The 26,776-nt window shown below is 38.4% G+C and overlaps 2 protein-coding genes across 2 annotated transcripts; both read left to right on the top strand.

The window, feature by feature from the left end:
• Window positions 1-288: 288 nt before the first annotated feature.
• Window positions 289-4,522, top strand: tatdn2 (TatD DNase domain containing 2). Its single transcript, XM_023325442.1, has 5 exons — window positions 289-602; window positions 1,258-2,187; window positions 2,296-2,423; window positions 2,886-3,069; window positions 3,935-4,522. The coding sequence occupies exons 1-5, from the start codon at window positions 315-317 to the stop codon at window positions 4,073-4,075; spliced, it is 1,671 nt and encodes a 556-aa protein (XP_023181210.1). The 5' UTR covers window positions 289-314; the 3' UTR covers window positions 4,076-4,522.
• A 2,053-nt stretch (window positions 4,523-6,575) lies between these two features.
• On the top strand, window positions 6,576-12,648 carry ccdc174 (coiled-coil domain containing 174). The gene is made up of 11 exons (XM_005799902.2): window positions 6,576-6,687; window positions 6,867-6,974; window positions 7,066-7,166; window positions 7,251-7,309; window positions 8,377-8,530; window positions 8,737-8,832; window positions 9,401-9,537; window positions 10,767-10,861; window positions 11,118-11,265; window positions 11,378-11,530; window positions 11,926-12,648. Exons 1-11 carry the CDS (start codon window positions 6,625-6,627, stop codon window positions 12,465-12,467), a joined length of 1,656 nt encoding a protein of 551 aa, XP_005799959.1. The 5' UTR covers window positions 6,576-6,624; the 3' UTR covers window positions 12,468-12,648.
• The last annotated feature ends 14,128 nt before the right edge of the window (window positions 12,649-26,776 follow it).

Below are 26,776 nucleotides of genomic sequence, written 5' to 3'. Positions count from 1 at the left end.
TCTGAGACTTTTAAAAGTATTAAGGTAATGATTCACTGCTGTGTTGTGCTTGACTTTTAATTGTGATCCTTATTTTTTTTTTTGGATGTTTAGGTTTGCGTTTCTAATAAAGAAGATGAGATTGATTTCAGTCTGATTACAAACACAAAACAAGTTAGCTTTATTTTTATTTTGCTCAGAGTCCACCTTCAGCAAAATTACGCCAGCAAGACGAATGTCCAACAAGTCAACATGTTTTGCCAGCTTCACATCATTCTTTCATCTTGAAGAAGAAAGAGAGGACACCGGAGGAGGGGTCAAAGGCTATCTGCCGGATGGCGCTGATTGCAGCTATTGGCAAGACAAGAACGAGGCTTAGCTCAACCGGAGTCCCCAGCCCCGCGGCCGAGAGTGGCTCTTTACCCCTGGAATCTGTTCCTGCACAGACTGTAGGCCAAAGTGCTGAGCCTTCTGACAGCAATGTGGATAGGATCGGCTTCGTGAGGAGTCCTGGAGAGTACGAGGATGTTGAGTCCCTCAGTGAGGATCACAGCACTCCTGTTCGGGTGTTTGAGAACACACAATCACAAAGTTACAGCCCAGAGTCAAAACCATATTCAAGGGTAAGTCTGCTGTTTCCAGGAAACCTGTCTTATATTTTTGAATAACAAATAACTATGCAGTGGTGTATTAGCTCAGTTTTTTTACTTTGTAGTTGAATAACATCACATTGTCAAATTATTTACAACTAGGGCTGAAGGATTAATCAGATTAACTGTGATTAGTCAAGTCCTGCAACAACTGTCAACTAATTTAGTACTTGATTAATTGTTAACTGGAGCACACCGACTTATAAAAAGGCAATTTACTGAAAGAACAACAAACTGAAAGCAGCAATTAAGCCAAAATATATAAGCACTGTGTGTTTAAGATACAAAAAAAACCTTTATCTGTACGTATGTTCTACCCAAAACTCATCAAATGCTTAGATTTGGCTTCACCTGGATGAAACTCTGTAAATTCTTCTACAAAGCCCAGGTTTATGGGGTCCAGGCTAATATAAAAACATATTTTCTCACCTGAGCTGTGCAGCTGCTCCAGTGTTGTCCCCAACGAGTTGTTCCAACACATAAAATCCAAATAAAATAAATGAAGGTTTGTGGCTGTAACTTGACTAAATGTGAAAACTCAGGAACTCATCAGTAGAAAATGTGATAGATTTGATCTAATTTGTGAGAATTTCATGAAGAAGTGACACCGGTGTTTTATTTGATTCAGGAGCTGGTTTTTCTGGAAACCCCCCCCCATGGGAAATCCTTTGTTTCTGAGGATGAGGCTGAGGTTGAAGACAGCAGACTGCCAGTCCCTCAGTTGGAGTTCATGTCAGACTCTGGTTTTTCCACGCAACAGGATAGCCTGCAGAATTGGATTGCTTTAACTTCACCGTCTTCGGCTTCTTTTTTACCGTCTATCGAAAACACTGGAACTGTGCAGACAGCTGCAGACGACACACAGTCATATTTATTGCCAGAGAAGAGGACTGTTTATATTTCATTCAAGCAGCCAAAACAACCAGACTTGGAGCCTCTAAATCCTCTCAGAGCTGAACTCCAGAATTTCCCGTCATCTGTCAAGGCCAATTCATCGGATCCATTTTCTTTGCCGCTTTGTTCTGTTGAAAGATTATCTAACCTCTCCGTGACCTCTGCAGCGCCACGGAGACGAAGTGACTGTTTCCCTTCTATGCGTTTCCCTCCATCCTCCGTATCGGACAGCTCCACATCCGCCAGAAGGTTGTCCTTGGGGGCTGACCCTCTGTGGACCAACTACCCTGACCGCAACGTCCGGGCTGGCTTCATCGACACACATTGTCATCTGGACATGCTCTACGGAAAGCTGGGCTTCAGAGGGACGTTCGGTCGCTTCAGGCAGACCTACAGAAGCAGCTTCAGTCCCGAGTTTCAAGGCTGCATTACAGACTTCTGCAACCCGCACATCATGGTGAAGGAGGCCCTGTGGGAAGGTTTGCTTTCTGAGGACATGGTGTGGGGGGCATTTGGCTGCCACCCGCATTTCGCCAAAGGCTACTCAAACACTCAGGAAAACAACATACTAATGGCAATGAGGCATCCAAAAGCGGTGGCGTTTGGTGAAATGGGCCTGGATTATTCCCACAAAAACTCTACTGACTCTTCAAGGCAAAAACAAGTAAGCTCTAAGTTACGTTCTCCGCAGCAAAACAGTTGTTGCCCCAAACTTGTGATAAATCGTGTAGATTAGTTTCTCTAATGTGCAGAGTGACTCTTCTCTGGAAAGGTGTTTGAGCGTCAGCTGCGTTTGGCCGTGGCCATGCAGAAACCTCTGGTGATCCACTGCCGGGACGCAGATGACGACCTGCTGGAGATCATGAAAAAGTGTGTGCCCAGAGATTACAAGATTCACAGGTGAGGGAGCCTCCTTAAATTCACTCTAGCCATCTATATTTCAGACATTATTTTGTTTCTGCATCTGTTTATCAATTACCATTCAATTCCTTTCCACTTTTACTTGACTAATTCTGCTAAAATAGAATGTATTTTAGCAAAGACGTTCTAAGATAAGGAGGAGAAAGCCATAGCAGTTCAATCCTGTTTCCTTTAATAAGAAAAACAGGATTAGAGAGATTGTTTCCACCTCTCCCCTTTCAGTCATGTCAACCTGTCCAAACTGTTCTTGCAACCTGTTGGTCTGAATATAAATGTTCAAGACTTGATAACTATTTCGCTAAATTCCTTTCATCTAGTATTCCTTAAAATATTAAAGTTTGCACATTTCAGCTGTAAAATCTGAAGTACTGCTCTGAATTTGAATGTCTCTCCATGTGCATTTGACACGAGAAATCTCTTGAACACGCTTGTGTTTTCCAGACACTGTTTCACAAACAGTTATTCTGTGATCGAGCCTTTCCTGACAGAGTTCCCCAACCTGTATGTGGGCTTCACAGCTCTGATCACCTACACCAGGGCCAGGGAAGCCCGAGACGCAGTTCGCCAGATCCCTCTGGACCGCATCGTCCTGGAGACGGATGCACCGTATTTTCTGCCAAGACAGGTATGTCTACTCTGAGAATTAAGGAGTCTAAAAAATAAAAAGGAACATTTATGATCCGTGCTTTCAGACATTTCTGTTACTAATTTCAGCGCTCCGTGTTGAGGATCGACTCTCGCACTTAAAACCTTTAAGTCCTAATTTGGTTTTAGCTTTTCGTTTGCAGATTTAGCGTCAAACGAGTTAAATTTTTTTTCCCCTGCTTTTCCTTATGAGGAGAGAAGGTACACAGCTGTTCAGTGAAGAAATGCTGGACAAAAAACTTTAAGGTTGGAAGAAAATGTTAAGTAAAGCAAAATTAAACTACCTTTAACATAAACTCTCTGATAGAGCTGGGTCTTCCTGAACTAGGTCTGTGTAAGATAGAAAATCATGCAAACCTGTACATAGCAATGAAAAATACAGGTTAGAATGGTAACTGTAACATTTCTAATGATTTTTTAACATCGTATTCAAGAAAAATTAAAACAATATGAGCTATCCAAACTATTAAAAACTCAAATGTGGCGTTTCCTCCTTGGAGAGCAAAGCAACAGGCACAAAGTGCTAAAATGATCCGGTTTTATCTTTGTGTCTATACAACGAAAGCTTCTTAAAGCTGTTTTGTCCTCACTGCATGGCCTCAAGCTGACAAATTTATGAATCTTTTAATTCACACACCTGAAACAAATGGCTAAATTGCCTCCTTACCATGCAGGCAGGCTATACAGGGCACTAAAATAATAAAGTTATTATTTTAGTAAGGTGTTTTGTTGATGTGCTGTGGTGGATTTCCACACTATCCCCCACAATGCAGAGGTTCTCCTGCACCAGTCACCCTTTATTTCACTGTTACTGTTTTCATCTGCTTGGTTCTCCGTTCCCTCAGGTTAGCAAAGATGTGTGCCGGTTTTCTCACCCAGGAATGGGCATCCATACGCTACATGAGCTGAGCTGGCTGAAGGGGGAAGATGAGGCCACGGTGCTCAGCACCATCCGAAACAACACTGCTCTGCTTTACGGCATTTGATTCTTCCACAGGTCGACGCTTAAAAACACGAAAAAAACCCCAAGAAAAAACGGTATGGTCAATCCTCAATGTGTTCTTCTGCTAATGAAACACCCTGCGCTGATTTTTGTTTTAAAGTTATCAACCCAACAAGCTCACATGTTGGAGTTTGAAGAAGCAATTTATTTTTATTTTTATTTTTTAAAGTGAAATACTCATCTTTGGATCTAGTGAATAAGAAATGTTTTAAGAAAAAAGACAAACACATGAGACACTGTATGCGCCTCGCCTGGTTGTATTTTATGTCATCGTTTACGCAAATTAATTCCAAAGCAGTTTTAAGTTTTCTTTTTTTGCATGGAGCCGAATATTATTTGTTCTAATATGTCTGCATGTTTATGTCGTCCGCTTGCTGTGCAGTGTAGTTTGGTTTAATGTGGCGGAGATGCATTAAAAGCCTTTTAAGAGTGATTCAGTTCTCAGGCGTGTTTTTACTTGAATTAGTCATGATCGAGCGTGTGATGAAGCAAGCACGTTCGGAGTTGAGCATGAGTGAAGATGGAGGCGCCTGTATGGACGGTCCATTAGTCTGCTTTTAAAACCTCCTCTTCTTCATCCCACACAGTTGGCCCTAAGTGCTTTTTGTTTTCAACACGATTAGTCATGTCTGATTCTTCTCAAGGTTGGCTTGCCATTCAAGAGGGGTAATAATGGAAGGTCTTTTTCTTGTGCATCAGGTTTGAGAAGAGATATGTTCAAATACATACATCCTCCATTTGTTCGTGTTCCTAATAAGAACTGTTTGAGGGGAATGTAGGTCAGAGCACACTTTGCTGAAGGCTTCCGCACGGACATCGGAGCAGTCTGTGACCCGGTTACCAAAATCTGAAACAAAAGTTTGTTACCAATGTTAGAGAAATTCATGTTCTTGACTCTGGTGGTTTTGTCTGACTTTTTATATAAGAAAAAAACAAACAAACAGTGAATAGCAGCACTACACTTTCAAGATAAAGTGCAGAATAAAATCCTGGAAGCTGTTAAAATTTATTTGACTGAATGGATAAAGCTAGAGCTCCCCTGAATCAAATTAACGCTAAATATTCATTCAGCTGCATTATCCTGAATTAGAGATATGGGTGTACACAAGATTTTCTAAAATTTTCCTCAACCTAAAAAGCTACAGTGCTTGGCAAAAAATATTTACAGACCTTTTACTGCCACATTTTTGTATTACAATCCCAAACTTTAACATAATTTAAGTTTTTATGTGATAAATGAACACAGTAGATATTTGGGGAGTGGAAGGAAGAGAATAGAGGGCCACAAAAATAAAACCTCAAGATATCATGAGTGCCTAAATCTAACTTTATCAAGTCAGTTTCAATTGTGTTGCACCAAATTACTTAATTGCTAAATATTTGTTTCAGAGAAGTTTATAATATTTTAAGAGTTTTAAAGGGATTATTTTAATAAACCCTGCCACATGCATCCCTTTGAGGACATTCAAAATCTTAATATGGTCAGAAATGGAAATGAGTTTGAAGATATTCTTCGGCTTCTTTTGCCTGAACATAAAACTGATTTTAAAAGTTGCTTTGTACCTTTATGTAACGCGTCTTCCTCTGTCATGGCTCACAAAAGCATTTAATCCAAGTTTACTAGGACCTATTCCGTCATATCTTGGCAGAACAAGACTGAATGTTTAATCAGATACAAAAATAAACATTAATCTGTCTGACATGACGTCCTGTTTGTTGATCCTATCACTTCAGAGATGAAGGTAATGCTGCAGCAGAGAGAGAAATGGATACATCAGCCTTATCTGCAAGGCTGCAGCAGCATCACTGAATCCTCAAACAGGAGGATTCCTGTTTGAGGATTCAAACAGGAATCCTCAAACAGGATACTGCAAACCAGTATTTGGTTTGCAGTATTGCAAACCAAATACTGAGCTGTTTGCACAGGATTTAAAATGTTCTGCTCTGCTGAAATAAAACGTAACATCATAGCCTTGTTTTAACAAGGGAACAGAGAGTGACTCGAGGCTTGATCCAGGTTTTCAAATATTCAGGATATAAACAGAAGTCATTACGAGGCTTTTCTTTCGCTGATCTTGTGAGGAAAAGGCCACATTTATTTTGGTAAGAAAACAAAATTGTCACCAGAATTTTTTCTCTGTTACTATAAACCTCTAATACTTAACTCTGGGCAAAACACAGAAAAATTTGATAATTTCATATTCTTTTAAATATATTTTCAATGCATCCAATCTTTTCAGCTATTCTAGGCCTATATATACACACCGTATAATGTTTAATAATTATATTTTCTTTCAGAATAACCCAGATTTAACTTCTGAATGAAAAATAAACGGAAAAAGTCTTCCTAATGTGAAGATTTTGGAACATTTTATGCTGTTTAGATGTCCTCCAAGTAATTCCAGAAAGTGTAAGTGTAGAACGTGTCCACTAGATGGCGCACAAGCGGCAGGCAGCTAGTGATTAAGAATATTAGCAAAGAAGAAGGAGTTGGACCATGGCTAAGCTAATGGTAGCACAGCAGTAGGTTATATGGTCCATTATAGAGTTAATATGGATAAAAAGAAGAAAACTCTTGAAGTAGCAGCTTCGACGGTAAGTTAATCGAAGTCTACTTTAAATAATTAGTCATGTAGGCTTTTGTTATGAAGCTTGGCGTTTTGTAAACGATAAAAACAACTTAAGTTAGCTAGGGCCCTGCTAACGCCAACTATGGACTGATACATGCGCACTTTTTAAGAAAATGTACATTAATTGGTTCGATGTTTCTGCAGCTGGTGGACCTTAAAGCGGAGCTTTACAGAAAGCAGGAACAATTTAAACGGGAGAAACTCGGGCAGGAAAATGCTGAAGCTGGACTCAAGACGAAAGTCACCTCTAAGGTAAAATTGAATTTATTCCCTTAAATATTATTAACGAGTCTTATGGCGATGCTGACATACTTGAATTCTTCTCTTTATTTTACTCGTTCAGAAACCTAACATCTGGATTAAACAAAACGCTGGCGTGTCAGCTAGAGCTGCTAAGGATGCAGAGCAGCTGGCAGAGGAGCAGGTCACTCTGGATACAGCCAGGCGAGTTCATCTTCCACTTCACAGAAAGGTTTAATGCTTTCAGTCAGACAAGAATATTAACTTTTGATTTCTGATCCATCACAGGCGTAAACTGGAGGAGAAGGCCAGACTCTATGACCAGATGACAAAGGGAGACTTTCCAGGTTGATTCTTTACAGACTCTGGATAAGCTAATTATCGAAACCTCATTTGTGTTTATCGGGATTTTATGACAGATCAACACAAAGTAGTGCGTAATTGTGCAGATATTACACAGTTTTAAAAATATTTTTACAGATGAAAACCTGAACTGTCGGGTTAAATGGAGAGTTTCTGTTAACTTTCAAGTCTCGCCACTGATTCTCAACTGGATTTAGATCTGGACTTTGACTGGGCCATTCTTGCACTAAATGTGTGATAACCAAAACTAGTTTTGTTAGACCTGAGAGTTGTTTTTATGTTCTGCTTGATAGTGAAACTTTAAAGACAAGAGAAGTAGCAAGAAAGTTTATACTCAAGTGGGAAAAGTTTAGACCTTTTCGGTTTTTCCGTCAGCTCTGGCTGTGTTTCCTGTCACTGCAAATAACAACAACCTAGCAGCATGATACTGCCATCACCATGTTTCAACGTGATATGCATTGTTTGTATTCCTTTATGTATTGTATTTGGACATAGGCCAAATGGCTCAGTTTGCATTCCCTCTGACCAGAGTACTTTCTTCCGCATGCCTGCTGTGTCTCCTTTGAGGCTTGTAGCAAAGATGATTTTCTAAAGTTTCCTTTCAACGATGGCTTTCATTATGCCACTCTTCCATGGAGGCCAGAGTTTTTTGAGTTCACAACTAAGTGTTCTCAATAGATTCTTCCACCTGAGGCCTGGATCTCTGCAGCTCCTCTAGAGTTACCATAGGCCTCTTGGCTGCTTCATGCTCTCTTTGTGAAGCCTGCTAGTTTACATGAACCACTATTGTTTGCAGCGTACGCTTTCCATATGAAAATGTTTGTTTAAATATTTATTGATTGGGTGTTGTATGAAAGCATTTGACCAAACTTTTCAGACTTTTACTTTGTAAAATTTGTTGAAAACAATTTCATTTTCATTTGCATAATTTACATGTACCTATCATATAACAAATAATGACTGAATATGGATATTTTGCAACCTTTTATTACTGTTCATGTAATAAAAGGTTGCAGTGGCTTTGGGTTGAACTTCTCCTATTAATTGCCAGATGAAGAGACGGAGGCACTATACCTCGTCGACTTCACCCAGAAGATAATCAACAAGAAGAGAGAAAGTTTTGCACAGAAGGAGATGCAGAATGAGGATGAGGATAAAGCCAGGTTGTCACCCATCCCTCCTCCCCAGAATCCAGATGAGGAATGGTAATGTCTGATTTTTGATATTGGGTGAAGAAAGCTCTATTTGTACATACTGCATGATTTATGGGGTTCATGTTTTATATGTTTAAAAAAATCAAGCTGAGAAAAGTCCTACTCACTTATGTTTGTTAAATCTTTAACAATTTCAAGTCAAACATGGCTTTTCAAATCATGTAAAATAATGGTAAATGGTATCTTTATTTTTTCAGGGTGGATTATGTGGATGCTTTGGGACGGTCTAGAAGATGCATGAAGAAAGATCTGCCAAACTTTGTGAAAATGGACCAGGATTTTAACGGAAAAGGGTAAATATTTTAATGAGCTTTTGGTATTTTTCCTCTGATCAGGTTGAGTAGCTGAGAAGGTTTGGATCTGTGCAGAGGAGGGATGGTGAGTGTACTGGACCAACGATGAGGAACACTGAGGATGAATGGAGGAAGACCAAAGACAAGTTTTATGAAAGTAGTGAGATCAGCCACTCAGGCAGCACATAAAGACAGAAGAAGAAGAGGAACCTGGTCATGTTTTTGTCTACTCCTAATGAGAGACGGATAAACATCAATTATATAAAACTGCATGAAACTACTCCTGTTTTTCTGTTAAAATTAAAAAAGATCAAATAGTTTATAGAAAGTGCCATGTTGGACATTCTAGGGTTACACATGTTTATTAAAAGTTGAAGATGAGTGAAACACATTTTGTGTTTCTCTTTTAGTGAAACCAAGGCAACAGTTCTAGTATGAATTTAATTTGGAAAGTGTTTTCAATAAGGTGCCATCATATCAAGTTCAGCTTTTTCTGGCGTCGTCTTTCTGGATTTTATTTATTGTTGCATATAATGTGTTTATGATACCTTGTTGCTGCTCTTTATAGGATAATCCCAAACGACAAGAGCTTACTCTCAGAGGACATGCGTCGAGAGCTGCAGCGGCAGGAGTGGGAGAGGGAGGAGGAGGAGGCCATGAAGAGGCCGGTTGGACCGATCCACTACGAGGACATTAGAGCACAAGGTGAGCAGAAATCTGCCAACACCTCAGTGGTTCAGGTCCAGCACGCAGACTCTTACACCTGGAAGCCGTTTCCTGCATTAATGCACTTTGCATCTGATATGCAGCAAATCAGCTTCCCATTTAAGACAATAAGACATTTGAAGGTCCATTTTATGTGAAATGGTGCTAAAGTGTTTGTTTTTTTTACCAAAATATTTTTATTGAGATTTTCCACTTTGGAAATACAATCATGTAACTATCTGAACAAGTTTTCTTCGTTGTTATTACAGTATTTTTTCCTTCTCATATCAGAGAAATGAAAAACAAAGAAAGAAAGGAAAAAAGACAAGACATAGGAACAAAAAACAGGGATACAAATTACAACCAGGTTAGATATAATTGTACACGTCTATTCAGCATGGCACACTGCAGGTTCCAAAACTCAAACAAACCCTCTGACAAGTCCAAGTCCTTAACCTTTTAAGGTCGACGCCCGCCCTGTGGCGGGCATGACGTCATGTTTCTGTGTGTGTTTTTTGCTCCAATGTGATAATAAATTTTGTCAAAATGAAACAAACACTGTAAAATCACAAAGTTTAGGATGTTCTGAAAATAATGATACCAAACAAGGTAAGGTAAATAGTTTTTATGGTGGAAATATAAGGGTAAATTCAAAATTAGACCAAAACGGCCATTTAGACCCAAGACTCCAAAGGGTTAATAAAATTAGTGAGTCCAAGTCCTCTCATAAAGATATTGTTTGGATTTCCTAATATATCTTATTCTTTCTAGCGGCAAACTAGATGACATCTGCTTTAACCACTGCGTGGCACTAGGTCTGTTGACATTTTTGACAAGCCAAAGCAATAATTTTTTTTTGCAGATAATGAGCTTATATCAATAAAAGTACATTCTGATTTACTAAAGTTATGCTTCTCAGGGTATAAAGCTAACAGGAACAATTTAGGATCCAGTGAGATTTGCTTTGAGAGAATTCTTTTCAATTATATCTTTCACCTCTGTCCAAAACGCATTGATTTGTCTGTATTCCCACATGCAGTGTATTAGAGTCCCTTTAGAATTACACTTTACGCAAAGATCTGGGATGTTATTATTATGTTTATTTAAATGCACAGGTGTAACATAAACATGCATTAGCCATAAATTGTAGAATTCTAAGACGGCTATTTATGGACATTGTGTGGGTTCTCTAAAGTGTTTTATTCTTATTTTTTTTCCAACGATCTCAGAGGCCCGAGAGCTCGGTGTGGGCTACTTCGCTTTCTCTCAGGACCAAGAGCAGCGCAGGAAGCAAAGAGAAACTCTGGACATGCTCAGAGACCAGGTGGGTTCATCGATAAACTGGAATATGGAAGCAATAACAAAACACACACACGATATTTGTAGCCATGAGGCGTGTAAGAAGCAGCATAAACATATTGTCCCATGAGAAAGGACCGAAGCCTCATGATGGGATCAACACTAATTAACAATATGCTGGGATATGAAGTTATTTCATCTGATTATACTGCAGACCAGTCAACTAAGCTGCTCCATGTTGGATGTGAAATGTTTCCCGCTCCATCCGTTCTCTCCTTTAGACGACAGATCAGCGGACGAAAAGAGAACGACTCAAAGAGAAGAGGCAGGCCGTCCTGCAGGCTCGACTGGCCAAGGTGAGGCAGAGGAAGATGAAGAAGGCAAAGCTGGATGGCACTGAGGAAGAGGGGAAAGAGGAAGAAAATCAAGGTTTACATATATTACTCACTGAACTATTAGATATTTTACAGTGAAGTCGACATTTTGTTTTTGGTTGTAACAGACATGTTGGTGAAGGATTGTTGTCAATCACTTGTTTCAGTGGAGGAAGAGGAGGATGAGCCAGTCGGACCGATCCCTCAGCCGGACGTGCCGCCAGAGGTCAGCACTCTGAAGAGGGTGGAGGTGGAGATCCAGGAGAGGAGGGACACCAAACCTGGAGTCCCTCATGTCAGAGAATGGGACAGAGGCAAAGGTAAACCTCATTTAAAACATTTACATTATTAAATCATGAATATAATGAGGGCATATTTACCCAGAATTGTACAATAATGTGATGCGATGGAAAAACAGGAGTTGAAACCAGCATCTGAACCTTTTTTTAGCTAACAATATCAAACTGTACATTAAATAAAAGGCCATAACTTAAAATGTTTTTATGTGAATCTAACATTTCTGTGGGTAAATTGGGTAATAAAACTAACTAGCTTCTGAAGGCATCTTCATTTTTAAATAATTTCCAAAAATATTTAGGACGTTCACAAACTCTTCAACTTAATATTTTGTGTTAGTACTGCTGTAAAGTTCAAGATCTTTGAATTTCCTGAAGTTTACACTTCTTGTTTGCTTCTTTTGTATTATTTTCCCCAGAATTCATGTTTAGCGAATGGAAAACTCGACGTAGAGATGAGCGAGAATCTGAGTTTGCCCCTCCCTCTGCATACTTCGCTGATGACAAAAGACCAAAACCAGGAAAGGCTAAAACTCAGCAGAATAAATCAAACATGTTCTTTAAGTCAACAACATTTCCAGAAAAAGCTCCTGAGAGTGAGACCAAACCAGAACCTCCTGCTGTGTCGTCACCGCCTGAGCCTCAGAAGGAAAATCCCCTAGCATCCTCTCTGTCTCCACAACCCACACCTCCAGGCAGCTCCTTACCTTCAGCTCCACCTTTTATTCCTCAGTATCCGCCGCCTCCTCCTTTTTATCCCCCGTTTCCTCCGCCGCCTCCCTTTCAGTTTGCAGGACCGCCACATTCTTTTCCTCCGTTCCCCCCGATGTACCAGTACCCGACCCAGTACGCATCCCAGGAGCCGCCGCCTCCAGGAGAAGAAAGCCAGACTCAGCAGGTTTCTGGAGGCGCGCCTCAGAGTTTAGACGCCATGTTGTCCTTCTACAGGAACTTTACCTGAGGGCTTCCTCCATGAACATAAATACTTCAACTGAGGCAATAGAAACTGAGTCTCACTAACAATTAAAGTATTTAATAAACAGGTTTTCATTGAAAACTGTTGCTTTTAGTTTTTATTTTGCTGTATTCAAAAATGTTTTATCTTTCATGCTGCTCCAAGTAAAATTCTTCATGAAACTCTATCCAAAGTGGTTTGGATCTTCCTGAAATGTGGAAGATTGTCATATTTTACCTTCTCTGTTGCAGTATAAAAGTAGCCACCAGATGGCGCTTTACCTGTATGTAAAATTAAAAGTGTTCTGGAGCTATAGAGACTGGAATTTCTGATCAATACAATTAAATTAAAACATTTTTTATGTTTTAATTTTAATTAATTTATGTTTTCAAACAACAGAATTGTTTTTGAAATAATAAAACACATTATGTCATATAGAGTATATAAGTCTGGTTAATAAAAACAAGACTGCAGTGTGTTGGCTGAGGACAGCAGCCAACACACTTGCATTTTCACATTAAGAGTTGAATATTAATATTTTGTTACAGAAATGTTCATTTCATGTGCAGTAAATTTACTCAATAGTTGGTTGGGACTCATTTATCATGAATTATTGCGTCAATGCAGCATGGTGATGTTCAGGAAATGTTGCTTTGAAACAGCGTTTTTGCTTGTTGGGTCTGATTATTCTCATCTCAAAATTTTTTAACCTGGACTATTTTAATGAGAAATAAAATAATCTTGCATAATTATTTAGAGAAAACCTTTGTTTCTATAGATGTTTGATAGTTTTCTAAGCTGATCTCGGCAGCAAGAATGAGAACCCTGCATTTAACCAGGATTAAGGTCTGCTTTTCAATAAAAGCCGCTAATCAGTGCTTCTCAATTCCAGTCCTCAGGCCCCCCTGCTCTGCATGTTTTAGATGTGCCTCTATTCCAGAACAGCTGATTCAAATGACTGCATGACCATCAAGTAGTGGAGAAGCCTGTTAATCACACAAATATTCAATACAGGTGTGTGGCAGGAGGGAAACACCTAAAACATGCAGGCTCAGGGGGGCGTGAGGACCGGAATTGAGAAACACTGCGCTAGATGTTTTAAAATTGAAATAAAAGGAAAGAAAAATGATTAAAAGTCTAATACTTTGTCTTGTACCTACATTTTTTCCCATTTAAAGACATTTCTTCTGTGCTGGAGAGCCAGATGTGAATTGAATTGGAAGTCGAGGAGGCCTTAAATACTCAGCTGTTGCTTTAGCACATTTTTCCTCATGCTTTTTCCTACCACTCAATTTTTCACGAATGTGTTTGGATGCAGTGGACATCCAGCGTTTTTAACAATGACCTGTTGTGCTTTTCTCTCCTTGTGGTTGTCCTGTCAACAGATGGAGTGGTACACAGTTACATTTCTGGATCAGAACTCCTTTTTAGTGGGCTTGTGTTGCAGTCAAATTTTCTCAAAAACTGATTTTTTCATTTGTAACTCATAATCACCAAGATGAATAGGAATAAGCTCTCTGCAGTCTGTTTTACTGCATTCGACCTTCATGGTTTTGAGCCATACTGTCAAACCTCTAGGTTGAGCACAAGGCAGCCTGGTTGAAATTCACCACAGGAAAACTGGCACTTTAAATCTGCTATAGTCAAAAACATTTGTAACCTGCTACTTTCAGAAGAGGAAACGTATTTAGAGAATGTTTCAGACCTAATCTAGCTTTATTTATATAATTGTGTTCTCTTATCTTATCTCTAAAGCTTCTTTTGTTTTCTTGCTTAAAGCCTGAGCTGAACATTTTGCCCGTCTCTCGATGAAGCTGCGTCTTCTCCTTCTTTGAGGGTTCCTGGCTGGGACAGGCCAGGTCTGGTCCCGCGTTAACGCAGTTATACAGAGATAAAAGGTAAACAGGGAACAGCCGATCCAACAAGCTGTGATGGATATCTTGTATATATATATATATATATATATATATATATATATATATATATATATATATATATATATATATATATATATATATATATATATATATATTATCCAATCAAAAAGCTTTGATTGGATAAAATGCTTTCCCTCCCAGTGGGATGTATTCAGGGAGTCAAAGAATCCATCTGAAGGTCACTTCGTGCAAAAAGTCCTGTGTTTACTTTATTTGTTTTTGCCAGAATCTGCTCTGAATTGGTTTTCTGCTAATCCTAATTTTTTTTAGCCCTTGCAAATGTTAACCATTTTACTGAAATCCACTTATTTACTCTCTGTAGCACGAAAACGCAACAGTTTTCAGCGCACACGGATTAAACGACACACTTGCTTTTTTTGCAACAGGTTCCCCCCTGAATCCGATAGGTTTGAAACCGCAGATGCGCAGGGAGCTAACCTGCCCCTCTATGAGAGGCTTTTAATCCTTGAGGCAGTTTTATGATGCAGACTTTCAATGACACAACTGGGGACTGAATCTGTGAACCGGGAAAGGGAATCAAACTCATAAATTTCCAACTGTGGGGTAGATGAGACAAATATAGGTTAATTAAAATAAAGCTTTTGAAAGCTTGCCATAAATGAACAGTGTAACTTGAAACTGCATCTATAAACTCAAGAATACATATAATAGTTTTATGTTTTTAGGCAGCAACAGATGAAATCCAAGGGAAAAATGTTAATATCTGAGGAAATAAATTTCTAACATGTCAGTCTAAAACAGATCGCTGCGCTCTTGTTTTCTTTCTGAATTCATCATCTCATCTCCATCTTATGCAGAGTTTCCATAATATAACAATACTCACTGATTTAATAAAACGTATATGTTGAATACCTAATTATGTTTGCAAAATTATTATATTAGAATCAATAGAGATATCCACACCATGTGAACTTTTCACAATTTCTCACCTTACATCAAGCTTCAAGGTATTTTGTTTGAATTTTATGTGATCGACCAACAAAAAGTATCACAGAACAGTGAAAAGAAAGAGAAAATATACATTATTTTCTGCTTATGCATGCATTTGTATTCAGTCCCTTTTACTCCAACATATAAAATCCAGTGCAGCTCATTGCCTTCAGAAGTCACCTACATAGTAAATACTAGTTCACTTGTGTGTAATGTAATCTCAGTGGACATAGCAGGCTTAGATCATGAAAGGATGTCCTGTTTTTAAACGTTTCACAGAGATCTGCTCAATCCATCTTCTGAAAATGGAAAGAGTTAAGCTGCAAACCTACCAAAACTCAAGCATGTGGAGGAAACTGGTCCAGTCAGATGAAACCATTTTTTCACTTTCTGGCTGGTCTAAATGAATATGTGTGGAGGAAAACTACCTGTGCACATCAGCCTGAGCAGATCGAGGAGCTACTTCGTAGTCCAATGCTCCCAAATGTGGCTGTAAACGGCTTAACAGAGAAATGTTGTGATGATGCGCTGAAAGCGGAGTGCTGAAAAGAGCAGGAGCTTCTTAAAGAGGCAGAGTCCAACTTCAAGGCGTTTTTTAAGTCATAGTTGATATACACAGCATTTTATAACAACCAAAGGTAACATAGTTACTTGGTTGTGCTATAAAATGACATTACGACTCCTTTAAGATCCAGACTGGATTTGCAAATTAGCCTCTGGCTACAAAACCTTCATAAAAAGTTTGCTTTGTTTTTCGAACATTGTTTACTGCGCTGTCCTTGTTTAAATGAACTTGAATTCGGTTGAGTCCATCTTAGAATAAGATGAAAGATTTCAACAATGTTTTTCATCCAGTCTGACACTATTTAAGGAACTAAACAAATAAATTAAGTATAAATGAAGGGGCAAAAGTTTCAGCCCCACGATGTGCAAAGTTGGTAGAGATTTGCAGCAAAAAGTGATTCTCCAAAGTGTTGAATCATTGGAACTAAATACATACACCTGCGTGCTTCTTTGTGCTTCTCTGTTACATAAAATATGTGTATGGTTGTAATGTGGCAACATTTGAAAAGAATATAAAGGGTGTGAATATTTATCTTCAACTCCTGGGCCTACATTACCCAACCAGGAATCATGTCTGCAGGGTAAACAACATTGCTGCCTTTATCTCCCTCATCTGCTTAACACATGCACTTGTTTTGCTGCTGTAGGTTCCTTTAATGGCTCATCAGTGGGTAGACATGCAGTGGCATGCATCACCACCTCCACTCTGTGAGAGGACACGCTTCATCAGGAGCCACAGGTCCTTTGGTCAGCATCACCCCACGGTGCGCGGTAATGAGTTGCTGAGCTTAATGAGAGCTAATGTCATCACGGCCATTGAATCCCTCTTGCCACGAGGCCATGCTGTTGCCCCCTGCTGTGTTACCGTTAAACAGCAACGTGGTAACCAGGCTGGTGGCAGTGAGCTCGATAGCAGGCCTGCTGCAGTTTGGGCTCTGAAGCAGATGGATCACATGGAGGAGGACAAGAGCCTGTGGAGTTCGTAATGGATCCAATCACAAGTCAGGGCAGCTGAGTTAATGTTGGGGATAATTCTTTGTCTTTATTTTGACCATGAACTACTAGTGGTGGTGAAATTTAACAGCTTTTCAGCCCGGTGTACTGCAAGATTGGATTTCAGGTTTGCACATAAATGAAGTGATTGCAGAAGTTCTCCAGGTAAAAATCCTGATTTATTTATGTACGTAGAATGAACTACTTTCAAAATTATGCTGTGAAACTGGAGTTACACGGAGTCCCATTTTTGGCCCCTGTGGCATCAGAGATGTTCAAAAACCCCTTTAGAAGCTCTGAAAGTAAAATTAGAAATAGAAATTGAAATATCTTTTATTGTCCCGCAGAGGGGAAATACAGGTGCAACAGTATCAAAGTGACAGGCAATTGAAGCAAGTAGATTCACACAAAGATACAAGAAATATATAAAAAATATATATCATAAAAACAGAATTACAAATAAAAAAATAGTATTTAGTTATTAAAAATAGCATATTCTGATCAAAGCAAATGTGCAACTTAACTGGATAATTTAAAAACATGTACACATGCAACAGCCTAATTACAATAAGTGACAATAAAAACTAAGTTGTAAGTTAATTTTGTCTTATTTCAAGTGTACTAAGATATTTTCACTAGAAACTAGACAAAAAATACTTAGATTAAGTAATAAGATAAGATTTTGGTTTTTTTGGATTAAAGGTAGAGATGGACAGACCCATCAAAAATACTAATAATTTTAATACAAAGATTGATATTTTAGTTACAGATTCCCTCATGAAATACTACTTTATTTTGGCATTGTAGTTTCTCGACTCACCATAAAAAAAGATTTTGCTTTGATTTGTTCTTAAACAATAATTTTTTGCCCTTTGTTTTAGAAAGTAATGCACACTTGCTTCTTTTGTTTTCATATTGTTTGTTTATCATGTAATTATATTATTAAAGTATTTTGTAGACATCTATAAATTTTATTTAAATTCTGTCCTACATTTTAGCAAAAAATAATTCAAAGGACAAACCACAAAAACATATAAATTCTGATTTTTGATAATAATAATAATAATAATAATAATAATAATAATAATAATAATAATAATAATAATAATAATAATAATAATAATAATAATAATAATAATAATAATAGAGTATCGGCATTGGTATTGGCTCTACTGATTCTGTATTTACTTGGTATTGGATCAGATCGATACAAAAAATATGCAGAGGAGGAGAGATAAAGAAAATGAGCGAAGTGATGCGTTAAAATGATACGGGCTGCAAAAGAAGAGACTGGATTCAATGGCAGGAACTGGCAGCAAAAATACTAATTACATAAAGATCTAAAAGATCTGTTCTCATGAGCATTGCAATTTTAATCCACACATAAAAATACTGAATCAAATCTGAGAATTGATCTTTCATTTACTAGGTGTGCAGTCATAGAGTACATCTGTATTTGAACATATTCTGTGACATTTATAGAGAAATCATTAGAAGAGAGAGCGAGGATTAAAACCTGTGCTCTCACTCATATTTTGTGGGATTTGCCGACAATAAGAGATTAAGTTCAGTAATACCAGACTTATTTTTCTGAATGCCGCCGTTGCACCAGCAGCGTAATAAGCGCTCTGCCTGCGATGGCTGAATTTATTTCGGGATTGTGTTGCCACAAGCGGCTTCTGTATTGATTTTCATTCTCTTGGAATCTCACCAGCTTCCCTCTGCCTCAAACACGTTTTTAAGTGAAAAATAATAGTTTGACCGCATTAATTACCCAGCTTGCAGCCTCAACGTGAAGAGCTAATGCGTTAGGGATGCTGAGGCTGATTTAAGTGTGTGTGTGAAGGCGTGTGGGCGTGTGTGTGTGTGTGTGTGTGTGTGTGTGTGTGTGTGTGTGTGTGTCGTACCACGGGACAGTTTGTCTTCCAGGCAGCATGTGTGTCGTCTCACAGCCACCGCCCCTCCTCCTCGTCCTCACCAAGCTGGATAAAGATATTAGCGGGGTAATGTTGACACTGCATCCACACTCGTAATGGCCTCATAAATTTTGCCCGTGTGAAGGAAGGAAAAAAAAAAAAAAAACCTGCAGAGGGGCTCTGGGCTCATTGGCAGTCGGATCAGTTCTCGTCTTTCCTGAACCTCCACATTGAAGGGACAATGTTGACTATTTTCTTGCTTATGTTTCATCTGTAGCTGTTTACACGGGTTTCATTTAAATTAATGAACATCTGAAATTCAGTTTGTCAGAGAATTGACCAGTGGCCGATAAAAAGGCTTGAGAAGACTGCTGACAAAACAGCCATCCAGAAAACAGTCAATAACACAACAGAGGGGAAGCCACAAAGAGTCACTGCTAAAGAAGCAGGCTCTTCCCAGAATGCATGGCAGTGGAAAGTTCAGTGGAAGGAAAAGCCATGGTGGCAAAATATGGGGGAATTTTTCTGCCATAATCCAAGAGCACGAATGTTCAGTCTGAAAACAGGATTTCATGTCTTTTGTCCTCAAAACTTTTAATACTTTTGCTTACAGTTTTATTTTGAGAGCAGAACTTCATGTCTTTCTTCTCAAAACTTGTAATGATTGCACCCATAGAAAAAAACAAATTAACTGCTTCAAAAGCCATCACAAAGAGATGTATGCTATGTAATCTGCAACTGTCTCAATGTTTGAATTAAGACTTTATTCTTCTCACCTGGACAAAGTTTTGGACCGTTCCTCTTTTCAGATAGTAGTCAGTTTTGCTTTTCATTTGAAAATCAGGGTCCTAAATTTTGGAGGGAGATTTTAGAACATTAAACGTACCTTTTTAAAACAGATGTTTTTTGCTTTGTTCTGATCTATTTTCTGACCTAAATTGCCCTGTTTTCATTAGCTGTAAGTGGTAAATCAACACATCTCAGCAGAAATAAAGGCTGGAAAACATCAGCCTATGTATAGTTAATCAATATAATGTGCTTCACTTAGTGAATTGAGTTACTGACATAAATTAACATTCATTTATTAAATATAACAGCATAAAACAAGGATTGAACTGGCATTAGGACGGATGTCATGTTTTTATAGCAACATGGCTCAAAATGACCTTCAGTTATCTTGACTCCTTTCTGTCCGCCTGCCTCTCTTTACAAAACACTTTTATGTGTTTGTCGCCAAATTATCCAGGGAATCGACGTTCTGCTCAGATGCTTTGCAGCATGCAGCTGTAGAGAATACAAACAAATCACCACTCCAGGACAAAATTATTTAAACCCTGTTAAAAAAGAGGAAAAAAAAAAAAGCATACCGAATAATATAAGTAAGTTGACATACTTAGTAGAAGTTGATCTCCTTTATCAGCTGAACTCAATAGAAAGAATATCAGAATAATTTTGTCTACTTCTCACACATATTTGTTTTTTAAAATTTTAATCAATTTTCTTGTTCTCTGTTGAAGGACAAACTCAAGAAGTTGTTATAATCCGCTAGGTTTTTGTAACATTTTCTGTGTTTATTTAGTTACTAGTTAGTTTATTAGTTAGTTATTTATTTAGTTTAGTGACTTGGGTCAGCAAGATGGATAAGATGAATCAGTAAAACTTTACAGTGAGCTCTGTCTTGTGCGGTCATTGACGGTGATATGCGACAGCTAGCGACTTTGTCTTAATTAGAGGCTGTAAAGGGAGGAAGCAAGCTTTCTTGGCAGCAAAGATGTCACCCTCGCTCTCTGCAGAACCCTGTGGCCGGTATTGATTGTAAGATCCAACGCCTGTTAAGGGACGGCTTGCATCCAAATGTGTCCTTCAGTAAAAGATTAATGTTGCCGCTGAAAAACAGACTCAATCTATCCCTGTTTTTCCTCTTCATTATTCATGAAACCTAAATGGCAGTTTGCTGAATTAAAGTAAACTTTGGATTTCAAAATTAAAGAATGACTCTTAGGTTCAACATTCTGTGAAGAAATGGCAGGAAAATGCCTTTGTGACTAATTTAAATTTCAAATGATCTCATCATTTCCATTCGGTCCAAAAATAAATCACTCATGAGTACCGATCAAAGGGCTGCAGATATACTTTGGGTAAATCCACTGAAATAATTAGGTTGAAACTCTTACTTGGGAATGGAAAACATTCCTCTACAACCACAGCGTCAAAATTCAACCTGGCTGCCGCACATATAAAACAAAGCGGTTGTCAGTGGTGGTTCTTCCATGATTGGTGTCCTGGATAAGCTCCTCCTTCTGCCACCCCAACAGCCACTCAAAATGCAGGAAATTATCTGAGATTAAAAACGGTGCAGTTCCACACAAAGCATTTCCAGTAGCAAGCAGTGTCCAAAAGAAATAATAATAAAGTTCTCCAGGCTGCTTAACTATCTGTTACGTTTTACTTATTATGTGGTTCTTGGGTGTCCTCCTTTCTAATGCCGCCCTGGGCACCTGCCCATATCACCCATATTAAATAATTGTTACTTTGTATATCTAATAGCTTATGTCTGGTCAAATCCGTAACACACAAAGCACTAGGCAATTTTCGCTGACCACTTCTTTAGATACACTAGGTCCTGTTAACGTAAATAGCTAATCAACCAGTTAGAAAGAGGTTAAGCATATAGTTGTAGCAAAGATGACTTGCTGAAGTTCAAGCCGAACATGAGGGTGAAGACCAAAAAGTATTTAACAGACTTTGAATGGGCCATTCAAACCGTTACCTCCCTTTGTCATTAGAATAAAATATGCTGTAATGGCCCCTCACAGAAATATAATGTGCTGTGCTACATTTTTCTGCTAACACAACAAATACAAATATGAGGAAATTTTTTTACCTTAACTATAGAGCGGCAGAACCGTCACAGTTCTTTTTCTGCTCCTTTTTACTAAAACTGTGAAAGGCGGAGCACTTTTGGTCATTTCACTTACATTTCTACTCTTTAAAGCTGAAAATGTTGTCTTGGGGTGAAGATTTTTTCCCCTACTGCATGCAAATACGCAGACATATTATGAGATGCATTTGAAGGCAAAACGCAACACTCATCACGCGAGGTCAATCCAGGTTAATCCTCTGTGGTTTTAGTCAGATGTGAGATCCCGGCTCAGATGAGGGAGGTGGCTGCTCATGCTTTCACATGACAAGAACATGATGGATGTATTTATTTCTATTGTTTCAACCAATATTCAAATAGATTCAGAGCCAGCTGGTGGCACTGAGAGCCAATTCATTTAATAACAAGGAGGTGTGGAGATTATTTCGGATATATTCAGGCTTTACTGAGCAAAGTGAGGAGAATTAGGACTAATAACACAAACACTTTCGTCTGACATGCATTCAACTTTATCCAGGTTATGGGGTGTTAAAGGATGCTTGTGCCTAATCCAGCGGATCAGACAACTTTGCACACTGTGCTACGCTAAACTACTCAAACCTTTACTTTTTAGCGATTTTGTTATGTTATAACCACCAACTATAATTTATTTGAAATTGTAGAATATTCTCAACCTCAAAATGAACCCGCTGCATTTATACTGAGATTATAGTTTTTACTGAAGGTTTTGATTTCAGGGTATTTTATTTTAGGGTAACAGAGCCACACTTGAGATGTGTGTTTGCAAAACAAAACTAAACCAAGTCTGATTTTTCTTTCAGCTCGCAGTTGTTTGGTTGTAATATGACAAAATGTTGACATAAGGAGGTAAATGGTTTGTCGTTTTACCTGTGCTTGTAAGTGCGGCAAGCTCTCACTTGTCTAGCCCCTTAAAGCTCTTTCGTACGCGACACATTTCTTCTAAAAAAACAGAGGTCTTGAATCCGACAGTCATCTTTAAGTCTTTACTGAACTTAAAATAAAAATAAAAATAACAACAGATTCAAACAAATAGAAAGTGCCGGTCAAAAGACTGTGTTACTCTCAAGATGCCAGGCTTCTACAATGAGCAAGTACTTTCATCTTACATAAACTAATTAGTCAATAACCAATCAAAAGGCACCACGTAATAAGCTTAAGCACAATACAATTACAGATGCTTACCTTTTTCAAATAGAAGAGTAAAAAATTAAACTCACGTAAACACAAAATAACATTTTGTATTAAGTACCAAAAATGTATATATATAGCTCCTACAGTGCTCCTTAATTTACTGTAGTCCAAACACATTCTTGGCCCTCACTTGCTTCCTCTGGATACACTTCTTGCAAAAAATCCTCAACTTTTTGGAAAGCAAAAGCAGCTTCACTAGGAAACTGCTATTTTAATTACACACGTCTCACACACCTTAGAACAAACATTCTCACAGAAGAACAAAAACAACCTTCCAGCTGTGTTTTCTTCCTCAGCTCGATGTGAAGGAAAGCTAAATTTACACCACCAACACACAAGGGTTTGTTCCTGCATCCACTTGGTTCAACAACTGGACAGTTTACATGTCCGAAAGACTAAACAGTGACAAAAAATATAATCAAAACTTGATGCGTGGCACGTTGACTATGTGTCTGCTGGGTGTAAAATAAAATCATTCCTGTAAAATGAGTTCTTCCCGATATAAAATTAACATCAAACAAACTTAGTTCATTAGCAGAGTGCTAACTGCTTAATACAAAATAAAAATTAAAAGCAAATAAAGTTGCAAATAGTAAAAGTAAAAACTTCCCGTTATAAGCCTTCAATGGAGTAAAACAGCAGGACAATGAGGTCGAAGTTGAAACTATCTGGGATTATCTTTTTAAATTTAGTGACCACACCCTGTGCGCTCTTTGCTGAAAGACTAGAAAACAGTCACAGGAAGGACTATATCAAGATGGAGTTCCTTTTTTAAGTCCCAGTCTTATTGTTCCACCTCGGAGCGGGAGAGAGGAGCAGACGCACTCCTTCCTCGCCTGACGTAAACAGGAGACCCACAAACAACGAGCGACCTCAGGGTCAAACTTTTCAAAATGTTTGCCTTGTCCTCTACCTGTTACAGGGTAAACACAATACATTTGCAATATCCACTAACACGCTCTTCATTTTGGCTGCTTGATCTGTGTTTTGATACCAGAATAGAAAGATCTGGGCCAGATGCAAAATATTAATACATGAGAATTATATAGAGCTTTTTGGGACACTCAAAGGTGCTTAAAATGCTGTTTGATGGAAAACTAAAATTTCACATTACTATGAAGACACCTTTCTCACTGTAAAACATGGTGGTGGCAGCACCATGCTGTGAAGGTGCTTTTCTTCAGTCTCAACAGGAAAGCTAAGCAAGTTTAGTTGAATTGAGCTAAATAAAGGACAAAAGTGGAAGAAAACCTATTAGATGCTGCAGCAGAAAAACTACCATCAACACACAACCTGGGATGCAATGGATTCACACATTAGAATGGTCCAGTCAAAGTTCAGAGCTATATATGAATCTAACTAACAAGCTGTGGCAGAGCGTAAAAAGTAAAACTGATGCTCACAAAAGGAGAGAGTGGGCATTTTTTAGCCACTGTTTTCAAATAAAAAGTCAAAAACAACCCATGAACACATATACCAAACCCAAATATAAGTTATTTTTGTGGTAAAGCTTTTAAAGAGTTAACATGGAGAAAGTCCTTAGTTACCTTGTATGTAGAGGATATGATTCTGTTTATGCCCGAGTCCCACATGGATTTGTGCAAATGCAGATTAAGCTTAGCATAAAACTTTGTTGTACATACATTCAACAATAAACTGGATTCATGTGTGGTAATGACCTTTTCTGCTTTGGGTACCTGAACTTTAACATACAACCCCACTATAATCCATTTTATTAATCTGCTTACACGCAATGTTTGGTCTTCACTTTTTATGAATGAAGAAAAATATGGTATCCCCCTCCTGCATCTTATAGAAGCACATGATGCTGAACTGCTGTGGTTTGTTCTAATCCTGACAATTACATGATATTTCACTTCAGCAATATAATACAAACTTTATGTTATCTAAGCGTTGTGATTGTACGTCTGCATGTGAAACCTGCTGCTCATCCAAAACGAAATAAATTTGAGCTTCTCGATGTTGTCAGAGTATCTGCCAGAGCTGGTTGGGGCCACAGAGCACAATTTATCATCCTCCCCTTTATTGACTCAAGATGAAAACTCAATAATTGCACCAACAAAAACGAGGCCAGAGGTGCAACCACATAATGTTTGTTAATGAGCTGAACACCCACTTAGTCACAGCACATTTGTGGTGCATTTGGCTAAAATTAGCCATAAAGTTTAAGTTTCTTGTTTAAGTCTATAAGGACTTTCAAAAACAAATCATACTGAACTATTGTACCAGAGAGTTTATCAAAGAATGACAATCATATGCCAGCAGTTACAGCCCGATTGCCTGATGTAGAGAGGGATTGACTTTTGCCCTATAAGTGCGATGCATTAATCATTTTCTGCTATTGAAGGGGAAAGCCTCAGTGTGCAGCAAAGCTTCAGATGGATTGCACTTACAGTCCCAGTCGTCCAAGTGTCTGATTTTTTTATATAAATGTGTCTGTTGAGCGATGGACTCCTATTCAAAAACTGGAGCAACTACAGTGGTATCTACAGCACTTTCCTTAAGATCTACAGCACTTCACATTATGTGAAAATGATTGCTGCATAACTCTGTAGCTGGGAGCGAAGAGGCGTACGGATGCTGTTCAGAAACTGTGAAATTGCATTATCAAATAGGGATTAAATAAATGAACTGTGGTGTCGTTCTGATCACAGACTTTCTGAGCCTCCCGTTGAGAAATTTGTATCTGAAAAATGCAACCATCCTCATCCATTTTGATGTAAAAATGGAGCACTTTTACAAATGAGGTCAAGCCTTCTCTGAAAACAAATGGACCCAAATATTAAATAGTTTGATGCGATGCACGGCTCAAAACAACCCGTAGTACTCTCCGGCTGTTTTTCCCCTCTGCAGCTGCACCAATCAGCCTTAGAGTCACCGCCCTTATTAATGCAGTTGTTTGTTTGCGGTGGTCCACTGCACACATGTTTTTAGTGTAATAAATCTTCACCATCTGACCACAATTCAGTTTTTTTTTTTTTTTTTTGTCTTTATTTCGGCGCTGCTGAGTCACAGTGAATATATGGTTAAATAGTGTCCATGGGCTGCTAAGGATGTGGAGCTGGGCTGAGCAGGAAACAGGGAGAGCAGTTTCCTGTTTTGTAATAAAAAAAGAGCCTGTTGTGCAGCAATCAAACAGACAGATGGGTGTGCAGTGGGAACAAGACTGGTTTATCAATGTGGGGGGCTTTATTCCAGCTTCAGGATACGTTCATGAGAACTATTACTTACCAGAGCCACTCTGTTAAAACAAATAGCTAGAATTCAGTCAATAAAAGTGATGCGACAAAGCACTGGGTATCTGATCCAACACTTCAGAGTAGGAATTATGTACATTTAACAACTAAAATGTTAAATTAACATGCAACAAATAGATCAATCACATTTTTAGCGACACAGCAAGGCTGGTTAACTATTAAAATAATTTTCTTTATTTAGTTTGTTCCCATGTTAGAAAAGAAAAGTAATAATAAAGTTTTACGAGGTCAAACCTCTTCCTGAAAAGCACCACTAGATATGCATGTATTGACAACAAACACCCTCCGTTTGCTATCAAGTTTGACTTTAGCATTAGCTCTGAATTGACTATTTTTGAAGATGTAAAAAGAGAATACAAAGGTAGGCCCATTGTTAATAAATAAGTTTTATTTGTAAGAGAATTTAATTGTTGTTGGTGTCCAACTGGTTAGTAGTTTAGCTCTCATCACTTGAACAGTTCGAAATTACCCGGATTATAGCATGTATTTAATATTTTTAATCAAGCATCATCTTGGTTTTCAGGAATAAAGTGTACAATGCCAACTTATTAGAGCAGATTTAAGTTTGAATCCAACTTAGCAG

Source organism: Xiphophorus maculatus, chromosome 20, assembly GCF_002775205.1.
Source record: "Xiphophorus maculatus strain JP 163 A chromosome 20, X_maculatus-5.0-male, whole genome shotgun sequence".
Classification (NCBI taxonomy): Eukaryota; Metazoa; Chordata; class Actinopteri; order Cyprinodontiformes; family Poeciliidae; genus Xiphophorus; species Xiphophorus maculatus.
Note: the sequence above shows the minus strand (reverse complement) of the source record. Positions and strands in the feature narration are given on the sequence as shown.